At 42.2% G+C, this 20,254-nt stretch overlaps 1 protein-coding gene across 1 annotated transcript; it reads left to right on the forward strand.

Annotated features, from left to right (window-relative positions):
- The first annotated feature begins 7,948 nt into the window (after nucleotides 1–7,948).
- On the forward strand, nucleotides 7,949–20,219 carry LOC119286099 (alanine--tRNA ligase-like). The gene is made up of 22 exons (XM_037565435.1): nucleotides 7,949–8,491; nucleotides 8,744–8,884; nucleotides 9,034–9,180; nucleotides 9,324–9,476; nucleotides 9,605–9,740; nucleotides 11,154–11,250; nucleotides 12,448–12,568; nucleotides 13,266–13,334; nucleotides 15,597–15,647; nucleotides 15,788–15,883; nucleotides 16,098–16,196; nucleotides 16,457–16,579; nucleotides 17,538–17,687; nucleotides 17,782–17,853; nucleotides 17,931–18,006; nucleotides 18,086–18,228; nucleotides 18,325–18,433; nucleotides 18,506–18,693; nucleotides 18,927–19,016; nucleotides 19,131–19,316; nucleotides 19,493–19,666; nucleotides 19,758–20,219. The coding sequence occupies exons 1-22, from the start codon at nucleotides 7,964–7,966 to the stop codon at nucleotides 19,827–19,829; spliced, it is 3,021 nt and encodes a 1,006-aa protein (XP_037421332.1). The 5' UTR covers nucleotides 7,949–7,963; the 3' UTR covers nucleotides 19,830–20,219.
- Nucleotides 20,220–20,254: the final 35 nt, after the last annotated feature.

Below are 20,254 nucleotides of genomic sequence, written 5' to 3' on the forward strand. Positions count from 1 at the left end.
GGAGTGCCGCCGGGGCTAGGATCGTGACGTTGATCTACATCAACAATCTTGCTACCGTCAACACCAACTTTCCCCCCTCTATGCAGTGGTGTAACACCCCTTCTCCCCACTGTAATTTCTACTTAAACATGGTGCTCAACTCCATATATTATTTCCCAATGATCTATGGTTATCCTATGATGTTTGAGTAGATCCGTTTTGTCCTGTGGGTTAATCGTGATCTTGGTTGGTATGATTGAATATTTTATTATATGGTGCTATCCTACGGTGCCCTCCGTCTCGCGCAGACATGAGGGGTCCCCACTGTAGGGTGTTGCAATACGTTCATGATTTGCTTATGGTGGGTTGCAAGAGTGACAGAAGCTTAAACCCGAGTAGGTGGGTCGTTGCGTATGGGATAAAGAGGACTTGATACTTAATGCTATGATTGGGTTTCATGGCCTTAATGATCTTTAGTAGTTGCGGATGCTTGATAGGGGTCCAACCATAAGTGCATATGATCCAAGTAGAGAAAGTATGTTAGCTTATGCCTCTCCCTCATATAAAATTGCAAGAATGATTACCGGTACTTGCTATCGATTGCCTAGGGACAAATGTCTTTCTTGTTGACAAAAGCTATCTAATTTTATTACCTTGCAATTAATCCGTAGTTTTATTCTCGCAAAGTACTTGTAGTTTTATTCTTGTAAAATAGTTTCATAGTTGTTCTAGGTAAAGCAAACGTCCAAGTGTGCGTAGAGTTGTATCGGTGGTCGATAGAACTTGATTTGTTCTGCCTTTAGCTCCTCGCTGGGTTTGACACTCTTATTTATCGAAGAAGGCTACGAACAATCCCCTATACTTGTGGGTTATCAGGCATCCCCGTGATGAAGTCACGTGTGTCTGGCTAGATGATGATCGATGCATCACACCAAGAGCGCCCTAAGAATATCTCTCCATCGTCGGAGGAGCAAATCCCACTCTCGAGCTATCTGGCCACTTGTCAAACTTTCTGATAAACCTGTAAGTTGTCATTAAGATCACCGTGTTACAGGTGACGTTTGAGCAACCCCAAAGCCCAATGTATGATAAGCAGTGACCACGATACTCTCATGGTCTAAGGAGCAATTTCACATGTTAACACTTTGTGTTATTACAATTGAATGCAGGCGATATTGACTCAATTCATAACAAAGAAGATTGGGTGGATTCAATATGATCATTCTTCTAACGTCGTAATCTCAATGTTGTTTTAGGATCATTACACTTAACGATATCCTAAGATCCGGAAAACATGATCACCAACAACACTTGAGCTAGTCTCAGAGGCAAGACTGTGAATCTTTTATTTAACCATTCATCATTTCACACATGCATATGAGGTTTCCACTTAATCGCATATTCCAGGATCATAGCACTTATAACATGAAATATAAACTTTTAATTATGAATATGGAAATCTAATAATAAAAATATTGTTGCCTCTAGGGCATATTTCCAACATTTAATAAATTCCAAAAATAGTATAGATTTCAAAAATTCATAGAAAATCAACCATAACACAAACAAAAATAATTTAAGTATGAAAAATCAACAAAAAATCCAATATTTCCACATGTATAATTTTCATGCATGTCAGAACAACTTATACACACTAATCAGGTCAAATTAATTAAAGGGCATTTGAAATGCTTCATTTGGAGTTTGAATTTGAATCTTTGGCTCAAATCAACTTCATTTAATCATGTTGCTAATTGCATTAGCTCAGTGAACAGTATGTTGTCATGTCATGATCATGCATCATATTGTTTCACTTGCCATGTATTGAATTGCCTTCTTCTCAGTGTTTGTTCTTCGCGATAGGATCTGTTTTCGAGAGCGTGACCAAGTACCTATCTGAGGAGCAGCACCCTACAACTGATTGATATGTCTCCAAAATATCTATATTTTTTGATTATTTCATGCTATTATATTGTCAATCTTGTATGCTTCATATGACATTTTATATCATTTTGGGGAACTAACCTATTAACTCAGTGCCCAGTGCCAGTTCCTATTTTTGCCTATTTCTTTGTTTCATAGAAAAACCATACCAAACGAAGTCCAAACGCGTTGAAACTTTGAGGTCATTTTTTATGGACTAGAAGAGACCCTAGAAACTTCGGGGGAGGCCATAAGATCCATGAGAGATCCACAAGCTCACACGGCGCCCCCCGGTGCGCCACTTGAGCTAGTGGGCGCCACAGAGGTCCATCTGACCTAATTCCAGCGTTATAAATTTGGAAATATTGGGAAACTCCCAGAGTGAGATCCGAAACAATTTTATCACCGCCACAAGCCTCTATTATTTGGCGATCCCATATGGAGGCCTCCTCTGGTACTCTGCCAGAGGGGGAATCAATCACGAAGGCCATATTCATCAACCTTGTTGCCTCCATGATGATGTGTGAGTAGTTCCCACATGACCTTCAGGTCCATAGCAGTAGCTAGATGGCTCTCTCTCTCTCTCTCTCTCTCTCTTGATCTTCAATGCAATGATCTCTTTGGAGGTCTATTCGATGTAATATTTGCGGTGTTTGTTGGGATCCGAGCTATCATGCCGTCAATGAACTGAATCGAATCATCACTCGTGGAAGCATAGAAAGAACATCAAACCCTCACATCTATATGTGATCTAGATCGAAACTTGCACCTACTCATATAACCGCTCATGATTCCACTGTTGGGAAACATAGCAGCAAACAAAAAAGATCGCCCTACGATCACCTAGGAACACTATGAAGATGCGATAAACGGTTTGGATCAGTTTGTTACTGACTTTGAGTGCGACCGAAGACGAGTTGGTGTAGATTCTACTTGGAGTCCCTCGAACTGTAGATGAACGATCCTGCGAACCGCCCATGCAGTGGCGGAGCTAGCGAATTTCTAAAGCCCGAGCACATTGTAAGCCTGAGTATATTTTGTCCTTCTAAGAAACCACAAGTAGTATCACATATCTGATCTATGAAAATGTGCTCAATACTGAAATTTGAACAAACATAATTTGAATAGACACAATGTTAAATTGCACAATTTTTCAATAAATTACAGAGAATAACTCACCTAGTTATCCCATGTTGCGGTAGCCCTCGTTGACAGTTTGGTGCTAGCCGTCTCTTAGTCGTGGCCTTCTACAGTTCGAACACTTGGCAGCGTGGCACAACTACTGCGAACGGGGAAGAGTCACCGTCCACTTGAGCCCGAGTGAAATTTTCACGGGAGAGGAGCCGCCGCCTCAGCGCTTGCTCTTTCAATCATACGTGAGCCTCGCCGGCCTTGCCCGGCAGAGTAGTGGCCCCTCCGCGCGACGAAACTCTTGCGGCTCACCGTTCATCGGTGCCCTCCGGCAGTCCGCTCTCGACGAGTGGCCAGATCGTCTTTGAGATCGGAGTACCGAGCTAGGGTTTGGGTGTGCCGCGTGAGCGCCTGTTCCCATCTCCCTGAGTTCTTCATCTCTGCTCGACAGCCAAACAATCAATTTTCTCGAGTTAGTTGTAGCCCATGTTTATGAAAGGGTGCATGACCTCTTAGTTGTGCTAAGAAAGGCCCAATAGAAAAGAAATTGACCATGCTAGCCCAGTTATAGAGCACTTCTCCTTTTTGCAGCGTATTTTCACCAGTTTTCAGCGTATAAGAGCAACTATTACGATTCTTGCGGCTTAGGAAGCTCACGAGCGTTTTGGAAAGTAGCAACATCAAGCCCGGGCACGTGCCTAGGGTGCCCGGAAGGTAAAATCGCCCCTGTGCCCATGAGCAGTCCCTCGAACGGAAGACCGAAAGGACAACCTCTATACGAGTTGCAGCGTATGGTCTTCATGATCCAGCAGCGCTTCACCGTCCAGAGCTAATCATCACCGAAAAATTAGAGGAAGGAGATTAGAACCACACTGGGCTTCTAATTATGAGGATTAGATGATCTATGTCTAGCTCTAGTTGATCAACTAGGACCAACTAGAAGTAGAACTAGAGAACTAGAGGAGGCTCCAAAATTTGTGTGTTCAAAAGGTGCCAATACCTCTAGTATATATAGGTTGAGGGGGAAGGAGGGGGTGCCACACAAGTGGGAGGACTCCCCTCCCCTTATGTTGGCCCTAGGGGGAGGATTCCTCTCCCTTGTCTAATTTGGCTTCCCCAAGTGGGAAAGGGGGGCGCCTCCCCTATTGGGCCCTTGCGGCCCAATTCTCCTTCCACCTTTTTTGCCATTAAGCCCGTTGAATATAAATAAATATAAAAGCCTTCTAACTATCATTAGATCCTTTTATTATTAATTTAACATCTCCAAAAACATTTTACACCTATATATTATTTATGGTAATACCCGGTATTGTCCGATAAACTCTGGAACTCTTCCGGTGATCCCGAAACGCTTCCGGTTCCTCTTGAAACTATTGTGAATATTAACGAAACTATTTCATGAATTTTTTCTTATTACTCCCGTCCTACTAATACTCATCATATCATGATTACCTTAAACTTGTGACCCTGTAGGTTCGGTAAAACGTAGACATGAACAAAACACTTTTGTTCAATGATCGATAGCGGAACCATGGACGTCCATATCGATCCCTATGAGTACACGAATGACATTCGAGTGAACCTTCGGTTATCATGTGTTGTTACCTTTGCTTCGCGATACTTTACAAAACCCGAGGTGAGATGTGTATCGGTATCCTCTTGAGTCATACACATGCTCACTATACTGGTCTCCTCGTTGCCGGTTTTGTTCTTCTTTTGTCGCCGCCATGTTCCGGCATCCCCATGACACTGTCACCTATGTCTGGCCAGACGATAATGGATGCCGTCACACCGAGAGGGCCCTAGAATATCTCTTCATCACTGGAGGAGCAAATCCCATTCTCGAACTATCTAGTCCCTAGTCAAACTTTTCGATGAACCTGTAAGTTGATGTTATGATCATCGTGTTACAAATCACATTTGAGCAAACCCAAAGTCCACTGTACGGTAAGAGGTCAATATGATACTTTCATGGTCTAAGGAATTAAAACACATGTTAACACTCCATGTTAGAATAATTGACTTCTGTCGATATTATCTCAAAGTATAACAATTCACTTCTGTCGATATGATCATTCTGCTAACGTCATACTCTCAATATTGTGTTAGGACTACCGTTACGCTTAACGATGTCCTAAGATCCGGGAAATATGATCACTAACAACATTGAGCCAGTCCTAGAGGCAAGACTAGAAACCTAATATTACCGTTTATCATTCCACACATGCATATGAATTTTCCACTGAATCGCACATTCCAGGATCATAGTAGTTATAAAATAGAATACAAACTCTTAATTATGAATATAGAAATATAATAATATAATATTATTGCCTCTAGGGTATATTTTCAATAGATGTGATGCACTTTTGGTTGTAAGATTTAATATGATGCACTTTTGGTTGTAGAAATATGAATTTTTTCTCTATATGATGTTTTGTTTTCGAAATGATGCGGCTGTATAGTGGCTGTAGGCTGCCGCACGGTCATCTCCCATTTTACATATTCAAATATGTATCATCCACTATAGTAATAGTTTTACATCGCCAAATATACATGATCTGTTGGAGTTGGCTTTAAAAAAAAATGTAAAATGCACTTTCCGGTGATGTAAATTATACAACACCTACATTTCCATCTCCAAATATACAACATCTATTAAAGATGCTCTTAGGAGCCGTCGGAGCGGAGATGTGACAACACCAACACTATGCTTAGTTTCATAGCTAGGCAAACGATCCGTACCACCGACGAGGTAGAGGAACTTGGCGAGAGGGTGGGAGATGTTACACAGTTAGGGTAGGGAGTTCCGCCACCTGTGTCGCCGCCGCAGAGCGCGTTCAGAGAAGGACATCAGAAGCAAATTAACAAGGAGCGAGGGTCCTTTTTGCTAAATGTCCACACATATTTCTCCAGCATATTTTGTAGCATCTATCTTCAATTTGACGGCTCAAATTTCCTTTTCTATTTTTTTACCACAAGCTCAACTTTTATCTTAGTCGTTCCCCTTTCGACGATGTGTTCGGGGATGTGATGCAGCTGGTATACGATGCTAGACTAGATCCGGACGCTCCATATCCGCCCAAATGTTCGGGTGGCCTGCCTGGGCAGAAAAAAGCCACCCAATTGGCCAACCCGAACACAGCCCAAACGTCTGGACCGACCGACACGTCCCATACCCAGTCCACATATGGGTTGGGTACGGGGATGCCCCGACACGTCCGCCATGTTGGATCCAACCCACTATGGCCCACCCCGACCCCACATATATTCATCCTTATCCGCACTCTAGACTAAACCATAGCCACCACTCTGCTCCACTCCCCTCTGCCCAAAGCTCACGTCCCGCGAATTCCATCCGTTTTCGACATTGCGAAAAGTGGATCCGACTTCGAGATGTCCCGATCCATCGACTGGAACCTCGTCCCATGCGGGGTCAAGGAGGAGATGACCGTCTGCATGGCTCTCTGCCGCTCTTGGTAGGAGTGCGCTCGACCGTGCTCGGACTTGATGTGGAGGGAATCCATTGTGTGCGCTCAAATGACGGTTGGATCCACAGGGCTGGGGACTGGAGGCGCATGACCACAGGCTCGCCGGAAGCGGTGACCATTGCCTAGCATTGCAACCTCGGGGTGGCGGCGCAACCCCTTCATTGGCCCATCGTCCTCGAGCCATCGGGCTCCTAGTCGGAGGTCAACGCCGACATGGCTCACGAACTATCTACGAATACCGCAAGGCATGCATGCAATATGAGGCACATGACGTTGGTGGCCACGATAGCCCTCGAGGCGAAGGCTGCGGAGGCGGAGTCGCGTGCGTGTCGCCTCGCGCCACACTCCAAGGGTGTCGGGGTCGGGCTCCGACCACGAGTCCGGCCCATCCACGTCTATCGCGTACCTCATCTCCACCAGCGACTTCGAGGTCGGGGGCTCCGACGAGGAGTAGGACATGAGAGACGGCGACGCCTCGTGTCCCATGTGGGATAGTCCGTGTCCCATGTCCTACTGTACCTTGCCGACGACAGGACCTTCACTTCGCAGGTCTCATGGCTGTCGGACAAGTATACTGAGGGGACAACAAGGATGGTCGCCGACGAAGAATTAGATTAGATTTTAAGTTTCATGTAAATTGTATATATTTGATGATTTGCAAATGAGCACCGATTGTGACATTGAACATTTGAGTGTTGATCGATAACCGTGTTAGATGTAAATGAGTCAGGCTTTAGCTGGGTCGGGTTGTAGAGGCTCTAACTTCGGAGGTGTTTGTTTCAGCGTTTTTTACCTGTCATCCCTTTACGCCGTAAAGGGGAAACGTTACCTACGTTTGTTTAATGCACACCGTAAACACTTTCCTCCGTAAACAGGTCCAACCCAGTTATTGATCGATACCGCTCCCCCCCTACCGGTAATTGCGATACCGTTCCCTTCTCTTCCCACACGATCCCTTCTTCCTCCCCTCCCGACCCCTTCCTCCTCGTCCGTCGCCGCCGCCTCTCCTCCGAGATCAGAGTGACCGTTGACGCTTGACATCGAAAAAGGCTGCCGACGCTTGACATCAAAGGCGGCCGACAGTGCACATGCTCAGGGACGGCCAGCGGCGCGCAAGACTCGAGCGTCCGGCGACGCTTGATCTATCTACGGGGAGGATGGCGGCCGGCGAGCAGCAGGGCCGAGCAAGAAAAGCAGGATGATGGCAATCGATTCCTTTACGGGAATGTGAACCAAACAAACTTGCAAACTGATTACCCTCCAAGGCTGTGATCTGATTACGTTTACCATTTCTCTAGCCAAACACCTCCTTCGTTTTAATCGTCAACGCTGGATTGTAAACAGAACCTGCGAGCCGTTGTCTCTCGAGAAAAAAACCCTAAGCGAGCCGTTGATATCTCCTTCTTTCATCCTGACCGTTCATTAACTGAAGCCTCTGTATGTTGCACTCGGCCCTGACAGCGTGCCGCCTCCTCCTCATCACCAAGCCCAACGCTAGGGTTTTGCCTGCCACCGCCGCCGCCATCCGCCTCTCCTCGTCGCGAGCATCTACGGTCGCCGCCACCGCCACTGCCACCGTCGGCCCTCCGATGGAGGTGCCGTCGGATTGGACGGCCGCCCGGGTCCGGGAGGTTTTCATCGACTTCTTCAAGTCCAAGTCGCACACGCCATGGCCGTCGAGCCCCGTGGTACCCGTCGACGACCCCACGCTCTTGTTCGCCAACGCCGGGATGAACCAGTTCAAGCCCGTATTCCTCGGCACCGCCGCTCCGGACTCGCAGCTTGGCCGCCTGAGCCGCGCCTGCAACACCCAGAAGTGCATCCGCGCCGGCGGCAAGCACAACGACCTCGACGACGTGGGGAAGGACACCTACCACCACACCTTTTTCGAGATGCTCGGGAACTGGTCCTTCGGAGACTACTTCAAGGAGGGGGCCATCGGGTATGCATGGGAGCTCCTCACCCAGGTATCGGGTTCTTGCCTTCACTCCCCCTTTTGATCGCTAGCGCGTTAGTATGTATATGCACTACTGTACTTCTACATCAGATTATGGATCAGTAAAATTTAAGTGAAAGTTGGGTCCACTTTGGTCATAAATCTATCCGAACAAGCAAAAATAAGCAAATGATGTCAAAAACTTTAGATGTACAAATTTCCCACTGATTTTAAACACTGGACACCTTCTTACCACATACTGTTTGCTATTTCATGTGTACAGGTCTACAAATTGCCCACTGATAGAATTTATGCAACATACTTTGGTGGTGATGAGAAAGCTGGTCTCGCTCCGGATACCGAGTCGAAGAACATATGGTTGAAGTATCTACCTAATGAAAGAGTTCTGCCTTTCGGTTGCAAGGTATCCTGGATGTGCTTGGTTTGTTGGTTGAGCTCCTATCTATTGTGGACATTATGTTGTATTAGTTTCACTTTCTCCGTTTCTGTTGGGCCTAACTATTGACTGAATTTCCCTACTAAAGAACACTATATGATGTATTCTTTGAGCAGGATAATTTTTGGGAGATGGGTGACACAGGTCCTTGTGGGCCATGCACAGAGATCCATTTTGATCGTATTGGCAATCGTGACGCAGCTTCATTAGTGAATAATGATGACCCTACATGTATTGAGATATGGAATCTTGTGTTTATTCAGGTTAACATGCTATTTTCCCCATTTCTTTCCAGATTGTCAAGCTTTAATCCCAATACAATGTCAGTTACTCTGTTCAATGTGTGCACACCTATTTGCTTATTTATCTGTTGTATGCACTGACATTTGGCTGTTTTAATACCCAGTTCAACAGGGAATCAGATGGTACTTTGAGATCCTTGCCAGCAAAACACGTTGACACTGGAATGGGCTTCGAGCGTTTAACCTCTATCCTTCAGAATAAAATGAGCAATTACGATACAGACGTATTCATGCCATTATTTGATGCCATCCACAAGGTATTTTGTGCACACTTGCAGCTTCTTTTATGCTTATGAGTTGTGGCAACAGTATTTTTCTGCAGTAATTAATTGTTACCTAAAGTAAATGATATTCATTGTTAATTCAGTATGCATTATGAATGCAGCTGGCAGGCGCTGGAATTCAACCATACTCTGGTAAAGTGGGATCCGATGATGTTGGGAAAGTTGATATGGCATATAGGGTTGTTGCAGATCACATAAGAACCCTTTCTTTTGCTATCGCTGATGGTTCTCAACCTGGTGAGTTCATACTGTTTTGGTTGGGGATACATGATTTAAAATGATTGCCATCCATTTATAAGTATGGTTAGTTTCTGTAAAAAGATGGAATAATAACAATACACCTAAATGCTTGCTGCGTTGCATCCTGCACAACAGGATGTTAAAGTAGTTCTATTTCATATCTGTCCCCAAGTGAGCATAACGAGCTTGTGCGCTTATGTTATTTTGGTTCCTTAAACTAGACATTATTTTGAACTTATTATGCTCCTAAATTTTCTGTTACATATGTAAGATATTTTTTATTCAAGATATGGATGTGGCACTGGAATAAAATGAAGTATATAGACATAAAGTCACCAATAGATCATCATATCCAATTTTGAAGAATTTGAATGAAAACAGATAGATCATTGTAGTACCCATTGTCAGCCAAAATGATTAGTCATTCTAAGAGAGGCTAGGTTTTTGGACTTGAATGATTAATTTTGGTTTAAGTATCCAAGTGTCAAAATCACTAGTTTGGGGACCTGACTTGCATTTACTATTTTAGGAAGAAATGCATTATTTCCCTTCTAGTTAATATGAAGTCATACCTGCTAATTTTTTATGGGCTTAGTTCATTGCGAACCAAAATTTATAGATTTCAAATGGACCCCTGAGTTGTTATAGTTCTTATCACATGAATTTATGTGTGAAATACCAATTAAGCCTTATTTCGACTGTCTTTTCCATGGTGGAAGTGTTGGCGCTAGTGGTTGGGTGTTGTAATTAAGTGATGGGTGCTTGTTGGAATAAATATGGCAAGGATATGTTGAATTGGGCCAGACTTGGAATAAATATGGCAAGGATATGTTGAATTGGGCCAGATATGGATGTGAGACAATATTAATTAGTAGTCCAGAATGACATATAATATGAAGTGAGCAGTTAATGATTCTCTTGCTTGCTGTTTATGCAATAGAAATCACCACTTGGATGTACTCCCGAAACGTCATATATTTAGGAACAGAGGGAGTATATAGCTGCAAAATAATATGATATGTTGCACATATGTTGCAGTTACATAATATTACCTCCGTCCCGAAAAGCTTATCTCAGATTTTTCTAGATGCGACACTAAAGCGTGTCTAGATACATTCGTATCTAGACAAATCTAAGACAAGTAATTAGGGATGGAGGGAGTATTTCGGTAATAAAGGTTCAGAACAACTGCAGAAAATATATTATTGTCTTCATTCAGTTTAATGGGATTGTTTTGGTGGATCCACCATCATGGTCAACCTATCTAGTGAGGATGGTGTAGAACTGATTTTTTTTGTCGCAACTACTGAGCTATTGTATTTTTCTTGCATTTACAAATTACAATGTTTCAGAGCTTTGTTTTGTATTATACAATGACGTTTCTTTGTTCTAATATGAGTTTTTCTGTAGGAAATGAGGGAAGGGAGTATGTTCTAAGGCGTATACTTAGACGTGCTGTTCACTTTGGTCATCAAAAATTGATGGCAAAGCAAGGATTTTTTAGCTCGTAAGAACTGTAACCTGCATCTGCTGTATTCTGTACCCTCCTTTTGATGATATATTTGCATAGCTTTTTGTTTACCCAGAATGCTAAAAATGTAATGCAAGGCTTATGAGAATGACTGTAGGAATGTCATATGACAATAAAAAAAACTATGTTCACACACAATTTTAGTTAATTTATTATGAACCCAGGGTCATGTGCTATGTGTTACTTTAATTTGGGTTTGGGTTTGTGGGGCATAACTTGGCACTGGACTTACCATTGTTCCTGCGATGCCTTTTGTTTTAGGTTCATGTGTACTTTTTTTTTTGCTAGCAAAGCTTTATAATAACTAGCATTTGGTCCTGATAATGAGGCATGGTTTTGAAAGTTATTTCACTCGCAGAGAAAAAAAGTGCTAGTGCGTTTTGCCATTGCCTGGCGCCTATCTCATCTACTCCCTCCGTCCGTGAATAAGTGTACATCTAGCTTTTCTCCCAAGTCAAAGTTTTAAAACTTTGACCAATTTTATAGAGAAAAGTAGCAGCATTTATGGCACTAAATTAGTATCACTAGATTCGTTTTGAAATGTAGTTTCATAATGTACCAATTTGATGTCATATATGCCACTACTCTTTCCTTAAAGTTGTTCAAAATTTTAAAACTTTGACTTAGGACAAAAGCTAAATGTACACTTATTCGCGGACGGAGGGAGTAAGCGCACACCTAGCATGATTAAGCGCTAGGCGTTCTGTTGTTGCCTAGCACCTAAGCACACTTAAGCGGATGCCTAGGGGTGTTTTTTTTCATGACTATCTTAATAGGTCTTGATGGCGTGGATTCTTGGGCATCACTGTCCTATGCTTGAGTGTGTGTTCTGGAACTGCTGTATTTTCCATAACTTGAATATTTATTTATTAATTAACTATCACTCTCACGATTGTAAAATTATTGTTATCTTAGAATGTGTACAGTCAGATTCTGACGGTTGACCAGCAATAATTTCATTGCTGGTCTAATTTTACATGGAAAGTGCTATATATGTCCAACTAAACCTTTTTGTTTTTACTTCTGCATCAATTTTTCAAGTTGTTTCTGATTCTCTCTCCATATTTCCGGCGACTGGCATCTCTCTCTCTCTCTCTCTCTCTCATCTCTCTCATCTTTTGGTTTTCGAAGCTGGCATTTGATTTACCATTATTTTGTGTCTTGCTCGTACAGCCTTGTAGATGTTTTTGTCCGAGTGATGGGTGATGTGTTTCCTGAGCTGAAAGACAATGAAAAGAAGATTAAAGATATAATTAAGGACGAAGAGGCAAGCTTTGAGAACACTCTAGCGAAGGTATTATTATTTGCCTGGAGTATTGCATAACAGTAACATCAGTTTAGCCCAAGTGAAGTTTGTTGGTGTAATTTCATTGGAATCAAATCCGAGTCTTTGCACACTCTTAGGCAGTGTTCTCATACTTTATCCTTTTCTGTGAAGCATACTTTATCCTTCTGAACATGTGCTAGTCTCAAAGTAATTTAGCTAGTTTGTTTTTGTAGTTGCCGGAGACTCTGGGCCAGTTTATACCTTGTATCTTCTATACCACTGTTTTGCTCGTGTGATACTGCTACAGGCTTTATATATATTAACGTGTTGTGCTGAGTAACCAGGCAGTGCCTTGTTTTAACACTACACATTAAGGAACATATCCATGATGATCGTTTCGATCTTGGTTTATGGCAGCTTAGCAAACTTCAATAGTTCAATCACAGTAATTAGCATACACGATAAATTGTCTCATCTTTTCTCTGAAATGACTAATTATAATCCAATTTATTTGGTTTCTACATGGGCATGATTCTGTTTATCATGTTTGTATTTTAAGGGTAGTTCCTACTAGGCGCATTGTCATTGTATTTCATAGAGACTAAGAAAGCTTACAGTTGAAGTTTAATTGGCCATTCTTTTCTTAAAACCATCATAATATGTGTTGTCATTTCTGGTCACTGTTCAGCCAGTTAACTGAGTGTGCTGTTGGTGTAATTTTCAGGGGTATGAGAGATTTAAGAAAGCTGCAGATGCTGTCAAGGAGAATGGCGGGGCAGTACTTAGTGGCCAGGCAAGTGCTTTGGTTTTGAATTACCACCACATTAGTTGATTTATTTTGTTTTCACTAGAAGATGTTTGCACCTAAGCAGATATATAGTTTGTTTGTTGTGTGAGCACGTGTTGTGTTATCTCATTGGACAGAAGGGGGGAAAGGGTCCATTGGCAAGTGATGGTATTTAGGAGATAATATAAATTATGAAGTTGGAGTCAAGGTATCCTGATTAGTAAGATGCATATATTTCATATTAAAATATTTGGAATATGTTCTTATCCTTTGCTAGAGCGGTTGCATTGTCATCCATTTTCATAGTGAGGATTAATCTGGATATATCTAGCCCTTCCCTCCCTCTCCAATACGCCATAGAGCATTGTTTTTAAGGTGTCCCGCCTTGGATGCTCGGCAAGCGCCCTGGCAGTACCTTGCAGCGCTTAGACGTCAGGGCGGTGAGTGCTCGCCTTGGGTCGCCTTACCGCATTAAGAACAATGTCTCAAAGCCTAACCATCCTTTAATGAAAATGGTTTCCTGGCAGGGGTGAAAATGGTTCGAATATCAACAAACTGACGGAACCCCTTAACAATGGCGTTAGGAACCAGAACTTGGATATCTGACGGATACAATATCGGTAGTTATTCTCGGATGTGGTTTTAACATTGTATAGGCACTATCTGCCAGAACCAGGATACCAGGATTCATGGATTATGAGTCCAAGGACTAGTCAAGACTAGTCTATGAGTCTCAACTCCAGGGCCGACTGCACTTCAGTGTCGACTAGTCTATGATTCGCAACTTCAGTGTCGACTAGTGTCGAGTAGTCACGCTTAGTCTATGAGTCTCAACCTCGGAACGACTCGTCGACTCGTAGGATTTTGATCAGATAGTATTCAACACACTATTTGATGAGACTCCCACCTGCTCATTTGTGAGCTTGTCTGCTGGCTTCAGGTGATCCTGGTGGTTGCATTGCTTGCTTTAGAGGAAACACAATACATGGATGTGAAGCCTGCCTGTGGGATGTTAACATGGGCCGTGCTGGCTGTTAATTGGGGCTTCTTGGTTATAGAAAGATTGGTTCGGGCCTTGTGTTGAGTTTTTCGTATATTTTTTACAGCTGGACATCAAGTTGTAACGAGTGTTGACAGGTTATGGTTTGTGTGGAGTCGGGCGCGTTGTATCCTGTGCCTCCTATATGATGAGGGGGGCACCACAAGTTAGCGACGGACACACAGGGGGAGCTGGCGGCATGCGTTGGTGTCCGGGCAGCTGGTGTTGCAGTATCAATGGGAGGAGCACCCGTAGTATCCACAGGGGATGGAGGCGATGTGCACTGAACCTCTTGCTGTGATTGCTTGGTCCTCACTAGGCCAACATGCACCTCTGTTATTGCAACCTCCTCACCTAGCCTCAAAATCAGGCAAATGATAGGTGTAGGTTCATTTCGCTCAACCTAAAAAATATATTTGGCACAGTTATATATATCTAACTAGAGACTTAGAGCTATCGTGTTTAGTGGTATCCGTTGAGCATTATTTATGTTTCTGTTTTTGATTAGAGCATTGTTTGCTGCCGACCATATTTGGTCGTTGTTCACTCCATATTCATGTCCAGGCACTCATCCGTTGAGCATCTCTATCCGCTCTGCTTGCACCCTTACCGGTGGTTAGATGAGGGCAAGGTCTCTACCCCTCAGTCCCAGACCTATACCAAGCCATGCAGTTATCAATCTGGTTCTCCTTCATCCATCCATAGCTCAATCGAATGTTGGAACAATAATTTTGCAAGGTTGGTTACAGCTCTGAACACTGCGCACCTAAGCATCGACAGGGCTCTTCCTACCGTGGTGGAGAGGCTCGTGTCTATTGGAGAAATTAGCTGGAGACATGAGAGACTTTCCAATTAGTCGTTGCATCTAAAATTAGTATGAAAAGTAGGCATCATATGTTAGATTAGTGCTTTGTCAGCCAGAGAGCTAGTTTATCTGTGCTCTTGGGTGTGTAGCCTTCCCTCCCTAGTTTCTATTCATTCCTTCGTATTTGAGAAACATGTCAAAACTAAGGAATTCGACTATTTGGAAAACTTGACCATATTCTCTACAATAATGTGGAATAATTCTTTTCTTCGTTCTTATTTTAAGAATCGGAGTCCACTATGTAGAAATATGTCTCTTAAATCATACTTCGGTCACGTTTATCAATGTTCTGTTACATCCTGCTGAACTTTTCAAGTTTATATTGCTATCCTTCATGTATTGCAACCGTTATTTGTTCTTTCAGGATGCATTTGTTCTGTGGGACACCTATGGTTATCCAATTGATTTGACTGAGGTTTGTTCTTCATGTTTTCATCAGTAAATTTAATCAAATTAATTTGGCAGTGATATATACTTTTCATGTTTATTATGTCGTTAAACTTGATAAAGCTTTTATTGTCTTTTCTGGTATCATTGTTGTTTCCTATCTCATAGGTCATGGCAGTTGACTTCGGGCTATCTGTTGACATGGAGGGTTTTAATGCTTCTATGGAAGAAGCAAGGCAAAAGGCTAGGAATGCTCGCTACAAGGTTGTGTTCATTTCTCCTTCAATATAAAACTTAATCCTTCGCTTGTGGTCTTCTATGCTATCCAAGTATTATCCCTGCTCTTTGTTGTTTAATGATGTTGTATTTAACTAAACCTAGCATCTCTTATATGCCAGTGATGCTCAATTCATTGAGCAACTTTAGTCTGTTTATATCATACTTATTTCTGACTTTGTTTTATATGTTTTTCCTGCAGGCTGGTGGTAAATCTATTGTCCTGGATGCAAATGCTACGTCGCAGCTGCACAATCAGGGACTTGACAGCACAAATGATAGCCCAAAATTCCAACACAAGGTTAGATGATTAGTTAGATTATTTAGTTGTGGTTTGGCTATTAGGTACAGTTCTTTCCAATATTTCAGTGCCTGTTTGGGATTTCATAGAATTTCCATTCTAGTTTGGCCCAAACATTTAGAAAGCAACCCCCACTTCAAAAATCACCTTCAAGTAGTGAATTTACGTGGCTGCAAGCTTTTGATTGTTTTTGCAGTGTTCATATTTTGAAACACTTATATATTGGTTATATGACCGATATACCTAAAATCATTTTGCAGGTACATAGCAGTGTAGTGAAAGCTATCTATACTGGCTCAGAATTCGTAGCCACTGCATCTGGTGATGAAGACTTTGGCCTGGTTTTGGAAAGTACAAGCTTCTATGCAGAACAGGGTGGTCAGGTACAACTTCATGTTTGACAGTGTCACGTTGATGTGTTGAATGAAAACGCCAATTGCAATCACCTCTAGAGTTGAAATCATGCTATGAATTATCAGCTTACCTACTGAATAAGCATGGTATTCTGTTGTTTTAGGTCATGTGGGGCCATTACTATAGGAAGAAACCCCAGCTGACATCAGCTCGATAGCTACCTTAGTTTGCAAGTTAGATATTTTCTATAGTAACCATTGAGCTGATGTCTGATGGGGTATCCTCCTGTAGCAATGGCCCCACATGACAGTATTTTTTGATAGCTTTAACAGAATTATGTTGACCTATATTGATTCATTAGTAAAGTAGACACATAATTTCTGTTTGGAAGTTATTCTTTGATTGTAACCATAACAAAAAATGATTAATGCACCCTGAAGAGTGATACCTCCCATTGGTTGAAATCTGATTGGTATCCTGTGTTGTTTGTTGTACGTCATCCTAATAATCTACAGCACTCATGAATACTCCCTCCGTCCCATAATATAAGAGCGTTTTTATATTATGGCATGGAGGGAGTATATGCTTGAAGTATTTTTGTCATTACACCATTTCAAACACCACATTACGGTTGTATACAATAGTGTTGAGGACTTTGAAGTTGCCCGTACAATACACTAGCTTCAAGTTTTTCAGTCAAATTTTGACTAAATTAATACCCGTACATTGCACAACAAGCGTTGCAATTTGCATTCAACAGCCATTGATGTTTTCTCAATTATTTGAAGTCACCGTGCTGCCATGGTCGTTTCTTGTTCTATTTCAAAGAAGCGCATGTGACCTCTTTCTTGTGTGGGGTTTGGGGTTGTATATATAAACTTTTCCTCTTTTTAATGAACGATACACAGCTCTCCTGCATGTTTGTTGAGAGTTGCACCATGCATTGTATGAATTCTCTTGACATGCCATATGATATTTTTGGAATAGATTTATGACACTGGGAGTATCGAGGGGCCATCTGGATCTTTCACTGTAAACAATGTCCAAGTGTTTGCTGGCTATGTCCTGCATATCGGTTCATTTCTGGAAGGTCCGGACTCCAAGGCATTGTCTGTTGGCGATGAAGTGAAATGCAAGGTAACATTCTTCACTGATTAATTTCTTTATACCGAATCAGTTAACCTGTGAAATTTGCTAAATCACATGGCGATACTTCTATTACTCTTGGTAGGTTGATTACACACGGCGTACTCTCATTGCTCCAAACCACACATGTACCCATATGCTGAACTTTGCTCTAAGGGTATGTTTTCAAGCCTCTCAGATTTTACAAGGAGTGCTTTTTTTGCATTCATGATGGTTTCACTGTTGTAAGTGTAGGAAGTACTTGGTGACCATGTTGACCAGAAAGGTTCCATTGTTCTTCCAGAGAAGCTGAGATTTGATTTCTCCCATGGTATGCTGTGATTCTTTTTATATTGTATTCACATGATGTTTTTCCTCAGCTTGTCAACTCAACTGTTGGTACATAACAGGGAAACCTGTTCAGCCCGAAGATTTGAGAAAAATCGAGTATATAGTGAACCAACAAATAAAGGATGAGCTGGAGGTATCTGCACAAGAAATAAAATTAGCTGACGCAAAGCGCATAAATGGTCTGCGAGCTGTGTTTGGTGAAGTGCGTCCTCTTACCCAGCTTGACATACCATGTTCTAATACCTTGTTTGCCTGACCTGTTGTTTCGTGTAATTCGTTTTGCATATGGACTTTGTAGATCTACCCTGATCCTGTAAGAGTTGTATCAATTGGTCGCAAAGTGGAAGATCTGCTTGCAAACCCTGAAAGCAAAGAATGGTTATCCATATCAACTGAGCTGTGTGGAGGTATATTTACTACTCTGTTCTATGTAATTCTACATTTGTGTGTTTATGTCATCTAAAGTTTTTGTATACCAGGTACACACATTTCAAACACTAGAGATGCTGCGGCATTTGCCCTCATATCTGAAGAGGGTATCGCAAAAGGTGTTCGCAGGATAACGGCTGTTACTGCTGAGTGTGCCTCCCAGGCTATGAAGCTGGCATCATCTATCGATACTGATATTAATGAGGCATCTAAACTGGAAGGAGCCACATTGGAGAAGGTACTAAGTGTGCTTGTCTCTCTTAGTATGAGGCTGTGAGCTATATGGTTGTGTTACTCTGACAAATTGGATAATGGATATCATTAGAAGTTACTGTGGTTTTTGTTTGTTTTCTTGGAAATATTATGTCCTTAGCCTTTATATAAATAGATGATGTCCATTGTACTTTGTAGCTATTTCCTTCTGATCTGCTTTGTATTAGACCGTATCTAAGAATGATGTTTCTTCATCAGAAAATTGGGTCCATCAAGAATACACTGGATGCAGCTGCTATCCCAGCTGCAAGGAAAGCTGATCTAAAAGGCAATATCTCAAAGCTGGAGGTCTGTAAATGTTTCAGTTGATTTGGTGCATCTTGTCAAAGAGAAGTATTTATGATACTTGGTATTCTGTTCGTAGTTAAAATGAAAGCTGATTACAGCTGTTGCATATATCAGGATCAACTTAGGAAGGCGAAGAAGAAAATGGGTGAAGAAAATATCCAGAAGGCTGTCAAGATTGCCATAGATGCTGCAGAAGCTGCTCTTTCTGAAGGAAAAACCTTCTGTGTTACTCATGCTGATGTGGGTCTTGACACCACTGCTGTCCGGGAAGCAGTTGTCAAAGCCATGAACCGTTTCAAGGTCGGTACTCCAATCCATTTCTGTCAAGTAGTGTCCCCATCATGTAAAAATCACTGTAGATTCAGCATAATTTCCAACTTGCTCCAACATTTATTTTTGTATGAATTAAAACATTAAAGTTGTATTCCTTGTGTTCTTTGGATGTGCTGGTGACCTCATGGGTTCGACTTTTCCAGGGTTTGCCGATAATGGTATTCAGCACAGATGAGGCATCAAACAAGGCTGTTATTTATGCCGGCGTACCTCCGGATGCACCCAATGGCTTCAAGGTGTTGGATTGGCTTACACCTTCAATCGCACCACTCAAGGGAAAAGGAGGAGGCGGCAAGAATGGTCTCGCCCAGGGCCAGGTGAGGCATTATTTAATCTTTATAAGAGAAGCCCCTTTGGTCAAAGTCTACTAATTGTCGTTGCCTAATATCTGTGAATCCTGCAATGCAGGGAAGTGATGCTTCTCGGGTCAAGGAGGCAATGGAGCTTGCTACCCAGATAGCTTCGATGAAGCTGAGCTGATTTGTTGAGACTGGTCTTCATTACATGTTAAAGTGGCTGCTTGATTGGTCGTTGTCACCCTACTTTCACAAATTGTGATACGTGAAGATAAATTTATTCATGAAAATCGACTAGAAGCAGTGTCCGTTTCCACATCACAGGATGGTGTTTAAGGGTCACAGTTGTTGTGTAATTACAGTTTGGTTTATCAAATGGAGTGTTATATTTGACGAATGTTACGAATCTAATAACAGTACCGAACACCTTTTCCTAGTGTAACTGCGGCATGCTTGGTTCATCACCCGTGGTTCTTGCTATCTCATTCCTTTGCAACAGTGCACCAGAAAATATTCAAAAGCTGGATTAAGATCTGTTTTTATGATTAAATCCGTTGTGATGAGATTTTCGAAATTGGATCTCATGTTGGTATGTTTCGATGATTTCTT

This window comes from Triticum dicoccoides, chromosome 4A (genome assembly GCF_002162155.2).
Source record: "Triticum dicoccoides isolate Atlit2015 ecotype Zavitan chromosome 4A, WEW_v2.0, whole genome shotgun sequence".
Classification (NCBI taxonomy): Eukaryota; Viridiplantae; Streptophyta; class Magnoliopsida; order Poales; family Poaceae; genus Triticum; species Triticum dicoccoides.